Here is an 8080-nt window from a genome sequence, read left to right as displayed (position 1 = left end):
ACAGTTAAAGAATGTCTTAAGCAAGCGAGTGCATTATGTACATATGTATGAGCAAGCGAGCCGGCACGATCGAGTGTGCCAGGCAATACGTGTGTGAGAGTGAGGACAAGAGTCAAATGCCCGAGCTCGTGGCGTTAGTATGAGTGTGTGTGTGTGTGTGCGTCATGCTTAAACGCAGTTATAAGGGCAGATCAGCAGCTTTTGCAGTGAGATTGAAAGAAGAAGAGGCTGCGCTACAACTAAAGCAGCGCATTGAAGTTGAGTCTCAGTTGAAGCTGCGAAGCGGTTTAAGTGGTTGTTTTTTTTATTATATAATTTTTTTTGTAAGTTTGTGATAGTTTGTAATAAAAGCTTTTAATGTCAATGTCGCTGCCAAAGGATTTTGAGCTTTAATTCAAGCTGTGTGTGTATTGTTAGAGCAGGTGTAGAATGATAAACAGCAGATCTGCAGTGAAAAGCTCTTGCCAGAAGAAGAAAGTGGGATTTTGGTAACTGCAATAATATATTTTATTATATTATGTTTTTATAAACGAATATTAGACCTATGTATAATAGTCCTAAGTGACAAATCAAGTGACTTACACGGCGTGCCCTATTTTAGTAGGGCTCCCTAAAAGGGCGTTTAATAACTGAATATTAATTACACTCACAAGTTCTGACACGCCCATTGCTAAACGTTGCCTAATTGCGGGTTATAAGTTTTTGGGCTTGGGAAAAAACTTAGTGAGCTCCGAGCACGGATTACGCCCAGCTCATCAATTATGAGCACCTCGGTTGGCGAGCGTATAAAAGCAAAGGATTGAGCTCCTTGGAGCAACATAATCAATAGCTGCCTTTCAGATGTGGCCGCGTTTTCTGAGCAGCTCGTATCCCATGGAGCGGCATTATTTTCTGGTGCCCAAGTTTGCGTTGAGTCTGATCGGTTTCTATCCGGAGCAGAAGCGCACCTGGGCGTTGCGTGCTTGGAGCTTCTTAAACTTTTTTATCCTCAGCTATGGCTGCTATGCGGAGGCAGCGTTTGGCATACAACAGATACCCAACAACATAGCCCTCGCCTTGGATGCACTGTGTCCGGTGGCCTCGAGTATATTGTCGCTGCTCAAGATGTTGGCCATTTGGTGGTATCGTGAGGAATTCAAGTGGCTCATTCAAAGGATTAGAAAGCTGACGGAACAGCAGCAATCGGAGCGCAAATTGGGCTACAAGCGACATTGCTATACACTTGCCACCCGGTTGACTACGTTGCTCCTTTTCTGTGGTTTCTGCACCAGCACCTCCTACTCAGTGCGGCATCTACTGGATAATATACTAAGGCACTCGCATGGCAAGGATTGGGTCTATGAGACACCCTTTAAAATGATGTGAGTGTGGGTAGAAAGCCGTAGCCTAGGGTAGGTCTAGGTCTAGGTCTAGGTCTAGGTCTAGGTCTAGGTCTAGGTCTAGGTCTAGGTCTAGGTCTAGGTCTAGGTCTAGGTCTAGGTCTAGGTCTAGGTCTAGGTCTAGGTCTAGGTCCAGGTCTAGGTCCAGGTCTAGGTCTAGGTCTAGGTCTAGGTCTAGGTCTAGGTCTAGGTCTAGGTCTAGGTCTGGGTCTAGGTCTAGGTCTAGGTCTAGGTCTAGGTCTAGTTCTAGGTCTAGGTCTTCAGTTAAGCACACTTGTGTTGCCTTTGTAGTTTTCCCGATCCGCTGTTGCGTCTGCCGCTCTATCCGGTGATCTACGCGCTGGTGCATTGGCATGGCTACATAACCGTCGTATGCTTTGTGGGCGCCGATGGTTTCTTTTTGGGCTTCTGCTTGTATCTGACTGTGCTTCTTCATGCTCTGCGCGATGATGTCTGCGAGTTGCTGGCTGTAGATAGCATCCAACTGGTACCCACGGCGCTGGAGGAGGCGCGCATTGTGCGCAAGATGACGCGGCTTGTCGATCGTCACAACGAGATCGCCGACTTGACGGAGCGTCTGTCGGGCGTCATGGTGGAGATTACGCTGGGACACTTTGTCACCTCCAGTCTGATTATAGGCAGCAGTGTGGTCGATATGCTGCTGGTGAGCGCTTGACAACTGCTCTTGATCTCTCCAACTCAAATCGTTTTCTCTCTTTCTCTCTCTCTCTCTCTCTTCTCGCTGGATCAGTTCTCTGGCGTTGGCATTGTTGTCTACGTGGTCTACACCTGCGCTGTACTCACGGAAATTCTATTGTACTGTCTGGGTGGCACCTATGTTACGGAGGCGGTGTGTATTTGCGCCCTATTTGATAACTCTTCCCTATTATTTCGTTGTCTGCGGTCTATTTCTCTAGTGCACCGATCTGGCGAGGAGCGCCTTCGCCAGCCATTGGTATGGCCATAGCGTTCGGGTGCAGAAGATGACGTTGCTTCTGATCACCAGAGCTCAGCGCGTGCTCATTATCAAGATACCCTTCTTTTCGCCATCCCTGGAGACGCTCACTTCGGTAGGCTAGCATTGGAAACGTACGCCATAAATCTGGTTATGTTTTCTTATATACATACTTTTCTATTTGACAGATTCTCCGTTTTACGGGCTCGCTTATTGCGCTTGCCAAATCGGTTATTTAGACTCCGATCTTAATGGCTTCTAAGCATAAATAAATGTAAAATCAAAAAGGCAAATGTTTCTATAAGAGTTCTACTGAGATTTGTTTACAATTTTCTATCATTGTGTTGTATGAACGAAAAATCGATTTATTGAACTGTAAATCTCGATATGTCTCGATATGTTATCGATATCTTCGACACTTTGTCGATACGTTCTTTTCTTCCTTTAAGTTGCAATTTTCTTAATTTGTATGTTGTTTTCTCCCTGTTTCTTGTTTGTGCTCTTTATTTGTTGTACTTTTTCTCCCCAACTATCCATCGAATTTTTTCTCTATATTAATTTCATATTTTCGCCTTTGCCAATATCATTTTCATTTTGTTCATTTCTGACATTTCGTTAATTGCACATGCACAATCTTTTCTGCTGATATCTCTTGTGCTCTGCTTTTTGTCGGCTCTTCCTTTTCTTTTGTTTATTATCACGCTGCTTTTCATTGACCTTCCTGTTGTTCTTGTTGTTGGCTCTCTGCTTAACAGCTCTGGCAAATTGGTTTCTTTTACCGGGAACACATCATCAACATGCTGCCTGACACGTTGCCACGCACCGCATCACTGAGCCCCTTTTCCTTTCCCTTTCCCTTTCCCTTTCCCTGCCCATTCCCATTTCCCCTCTTTTGTATGCATCGAACTGTGCATTTGTGCTGCATACTTTTGAGCTGCATAAGCAACTGCTGCTGCTTCTTCTTTATCTTCCGCCTGCTGCAGTTCATTTTCATGCACTCACACACACAGAAACAAACGCACGCCCAAACAGACACAGACAGACACACACACACACGCATACTTTAATGACATCCGTTTGAAACCGGCGCTTGCTTGTCCCTCTTCATATCCGTGTGTTGCACTTGTTATACCCTGTTCATAAAGTAAAAGGGGAGCATATTGGTGCTGTGCAATGTCGCTTTGTACATTGATGCCGGATATAAAAGTGTAATATAAACTAAGTTTTCTGAAAATGAGATCCATTTGATAACAATTAACATAGGGTTTACTTGATCTGGCCGATTAATCTTTATTTATGGAAGATTTTTCCCAAAAATTACGTTAGATATTTATTGATTTAATTATATTAGACCAAGTTAATCTAGATTTGGTTTTTGCGAAAAATAAGTGTATAGTGAAAGATAATTTTGATAGATCAAGTTAATCTTACGATAATTTAAAAGACAACTCAGCAAAAATGCAGGCAATATTAATTTAAATGAAACAAATCAAATGTTAAGTTAATTTCTAAGAAAACTCATCTAAAATAAATCACAGTAAAAAGTCACTGAGTAACAGTTAATGCGTCAGAGTCACAGTTTGCGAGTCACTGTAGAAAAAGAATAGAAACAATTTAGTTGTTGTTAACAGCTGCACTGCAATTACAGCGTATTGCGCAGTCGATGCAGCTGCCGACTGCAACTTATTCACTTTTAATATTTGCTCTTTATGTTGTTGTTGTTGTTGTAGTTGTTGTTGTTGCTCGCCTTCTCGTAAGCCGAGCTGCTCTTAACTGTGGCTCCTCGCGCTGTGCTTTTTTGGGGGCATTGTTCATGCACAAATTCTTTTGCTTAATGTTGTAGTCCTTGAAATCCTTTAGCCCACACGCATCAGGGCAGTACGCGCGCCTATCAGCCGCACAAACTCTGGCACTCGCACCCGTTGCCTCCCTCTCTCGCTCTCTCTCTCTCTCTCTCTCGCTCTCGCTGCTGCCCCTCTTTCGCTGTCTTTGTCATTTGTCTGCCTTTGTTTCGTTTGCCATTTGTTTGTTTATTTTCGCTGGCGCCTCCTTTTGTCAAAAGTGCTTTTGCTTGTAATGTGTTCGACATTGGACCGCAAAAGCAGCCCCATCCCCCTCCCCCCCGCCCCTACTCTTGGACCCTAGCATTTTTCTTGGCCCACTTGCTGCTGCAGCCCTTTACGTTGTTCGTTTTCTATTTCTGTTCATTTTCTTTTCTTGTTGCTTGTTATTTTTATTTTCTTTTTTTTTTTTTTATTTCGTTTCATTCAGTTCTTGCTCTGCCACTCGCCCGCCTCTTGGACTGCTTCACATATTTTTATGTGCATTTATTTTGCCATTTTGTATGCTACTGCTCATGTGTGTGTGCCTGCGTGTGTGCGTGTGTGTATGCGTGTATATTTGGCTGCTGAACTCTTAGACACACACACACACACACACACATACGCACTCACTCGCTCCATTCGCAATTTTTGCACTCAAGTTTACCTACTTTTTATGGTAAACAACCCAAGGTTGCTTGTTTATTCTAGCAAAAATGTATTTAGGTGCGCTTAACTACATGTGTGTGCGTGTGCGTGTGTGTGTGTGAGTGTAAAACGGGTTAGGGTTAGCTTAACCACTTGCCCTTAGTGCGACAACATTAAACCGTAAAATAGAATGCCCAAATAAATAAAATAAATACTCAAAGCGTTCGATTAATGTTTGCATACACTGTGTGAAATCTGTTCAAATAGCTTCACAATTTTTCCATCTATTTTTTATTTTGGTTCAAAAGTTAAATTTAGCACACAACTTTCCGCACATCAGCACACGCATACGCACACGCACAGCTGTGCATAATTAAATGTTAATGCAAGTAAAAAGTTAAATAAAACAAACTGATTTAAATTGACACAAGCAACGGTCGCTTACTCAACTGCAAATACCCTGTAAAAAAGAAATATTATAAAGCTGTTGTGAAAAGTCTTAGCTTTTAAAGTTCATGAATTTCTACTAAATACAATTGCCCAGAATTTATAAAAAAAAAGATAGTTTAGTTAGACTTTAAGCTTTTCAGTAATTGGTCAAATCAAGAACTCTTGAAAATTCAATTCAAATCTTTCCATTCAATTAAACTCAGCTATTAAGGCCTCTTGGCCTCCAAAATTATCTATATAATTGCTAACTATAAAAGGTTTAATCTTTTTCATTTTAATGACCCAAAGAGTCAGTAATAAATAATATGAAAACTTTTATGCCGGCAATAAAAATACAAAAACATCATGCTTGTGGCAAAAGTTCTTAATTTGTGCAACATAAAAATCAAAGACCCGTCCCCAAAGAGCTTACGCTACATTCTGTTACGTTACGTTGCGTTATGTTACGTGACGTAAAGTGCCATCAACGTGGGTGGGGTGGGGGGTGGCAACAAAAATGTTGAATGTCATTTTTACCTACACGACTAATTAAATTTTCGCATTTTATGAGCAGAAGAAGAGAATGGAGAGGGTGCTGGGTGGGAGAGGGCTTGGGAACGTTTGGGTGAGTGAAATGTAAATAAAAACAGGAAACGAGCGACGAATTAACGAAAACAAACACGAGCAGCTGTAAAATTGCGACTGGACGAAACGAAACGAGACGAAGCAACAGAGTGAAACAAGGGGACGGGAGGCGCGCAACGAGTGGAATGGGACGAGTGGGACGCAACGCTGCGGCAGCCTGAGCGAAATTTTAAGCAGACACCAAAAGTCTTTAGACAATTTTTTGTTGTTGTTGGAAGCAAGAGACACGTGCGTGCCGCTATTTTTGTTGGAAAGGGGGCGGGGTGTGGCTGTGTCAACGATCCATTAAAATTCCGTGGGGGCCATTGCAAAATAAATCCACTTGCACGTGGTGCAAAAAAAAAAAAACCAAAACAAAAAAAAAATATCCAAAAACCAAAAAGGAAACAAAAACTCAAAAATAAAAAAGAAATGTTAAGAGAAAACTCTTCATCGTCAGCATTTTGGCGTCAAATGCCAATCGCATGTGATTCCTAGTTACCCGCAGCCCCTCCTCCCCCCTGCACACACACACCCACCGTGTGATATGCGAAATGGCAAACGAATGTATTTTCGTCTATTTTTATTTGTATATTTTTTTTTATCTCTTCTCTGATGTTCGGCCTAAAAGTATGCATTGAAATTCAACACGCGCCGTGGGAGATGTTGCCAGTGTGTGAGATTCTCAGCTTGCGGCTGTCTGTCTGCCTGTCTGTCTGTCTGTGTGTGGGTGTGTGTGTGTGTCTGTGTGTGAGCTTGTGTGTTAAGAGCCGCTTAAAATTAGCGTAAGATCTTTGACTGCTTAAAGCGATACACGCCTGGCGAATCAGCGAGGTCATGAATAACAAAATGTGAAAATAATTGCTGGCTAAAAAAGAAACAAAGAGCTAGAGAATGAAACGATATATCTTTATGTTTGTAGTGTTAAATCATTTGAGAGTTAACACGATTATATAGATTATCTTTTGAATACTTATTAGTGATACTAAATCGATACTTTTGCTCTTATCGATTACTTTCGCTGCCATCGATAGTTTTTTTCTTACTTTCCTGCACATCTCTCATAATTTTAAAAAATAAGGTGTGCTGAGGCCGAGCACCCTAGTTACTAATCCAAGACTCTACGGTCATAATCTTATGATCCCAATTATTACTTCATAACTAAGTTTATAGTTTACGTTGTCAAATATATGTCTGAACTTCTGCGAGCGCATAGCTGCTTGTCCAAGTTTGTGTGCTATTTTTATTTTTATTATGTATACGCCTAGTTGAGAAGCTGACGGACTATGCGCAATTAGAGGCGACAACAGCAGCAACAACAATTGCTGTTGCTGCCCCCTACACCAGCTACACCCGCCGTTTATGTGTGTATGTGTGTGTGTGTGTGTGTGTGTGCCTCGGTTTGTGCTGCTGCCCGCTGGCACATAATCTGCATACAAATGCGTTGATTTGCCTAATCGACGCCTATTTGTACGGTCCAAAAAGCGCCAGCGAAACTTTTGCGCCATGTTTAGATGTGAAATTATCAAAACGAAGGCAGTTGGTGAGGGGTAACCGAGGGAAGCTTGGTTGGCAGTCAGAGAAACGGAAAATAAGCCGGCGTTTAATTTTTGGAAGCGAGCGTGCAACACGCATTAAAATTAAAAGCTGGCAAACGACGACGAAGACGAACCAGCAGCAGCAGCAGGACGAAGGCGTCGCTGGCAACATGGAAGCGTACGTGCTGCACAGAATGTGAAGAGCAGCAGCATAGTGTGTGTGTGTGTGTGTGAAGAAAGGGGATATATGTATATGGGCGGCTTTATCGGGGCCTTTTTTTTTGTGGGAGGGGGGGCGTATGTTCGACAATGTTTTGCATTTGCATGAAAATGTTTGGCAGGGCATTTTCATAACAGCTTTTGTTGTTGCGCAACTAAAGAATGCAAACGGACATGCTCGACTTTATGCATGCCCTGCAATCTGGTTTTCTTTACCTTACAAGCAAGAGCATTTCAGGCAAGGTGTAGTGAAAGGGAGTGCCAGCTTTAGGGCGAGTCTCGAGCTTACGATTGAGATGAACAAAAAAAGTCAAAGAGATATTAATAATATTATTATTAAGCGTACAAGCTCTCCCGTCTATCATAGCCTCACCTGTGGCGTCTAATTATGTAGACGCTGGCATTGCCATTGTTTTCGATATGTCTGCGGCATGTGCGTTTATGTGTGCACTAACCTCTATCCTTACC

The 8080-nt window shown here is 42.4% G+C and overlaps 1 protein-coding gene across 1 annotated transcript; it reads left to right on the top strand.

Moving 5' to 3' along the window:
* The first annotated feature begins 590 nt into the window (after window positions 1–590).
* Window positions 591–2573, top strand: Or24a (Odorant receptor 24a). Its single transcript, XM_002051872.3, has 5 exons — window positions 591–1361; window positions 1671–2043; window positions 2131–2229; window positions 2297–2449; window positions 2523–2573. Exons 1-5 carry the CDS (start codon window positions 841–843, stop codon window positions 2571–2573), a joined length of 1197 nt encoding a protein of 398 aa, XP_002051908.1. The 5' UTR covers window positions 591–840.
* The last annotated feature ends 5507 nt before the right edge of the window (window positions 2574–8080 follow it).

This window comes from Drosophila virilis, chromosome 4, assembly GCF_030788295.1.
Source record: "Drosophila virilis strain 15010-1051.87 chromosome 4, Dvir_AGI_RSII-ME, whole genome shotgun sequence".
NCBI lineage: Eukaryota > Metazoa > Arthropoda > Insecta > Diptera > Drosophilidae > Drosophila > Drosophila virilis.
Note: the sequence above shows the minus strand (reverse complement) of the source record. Positions and strands in the feature narration are given on the sequence as shown.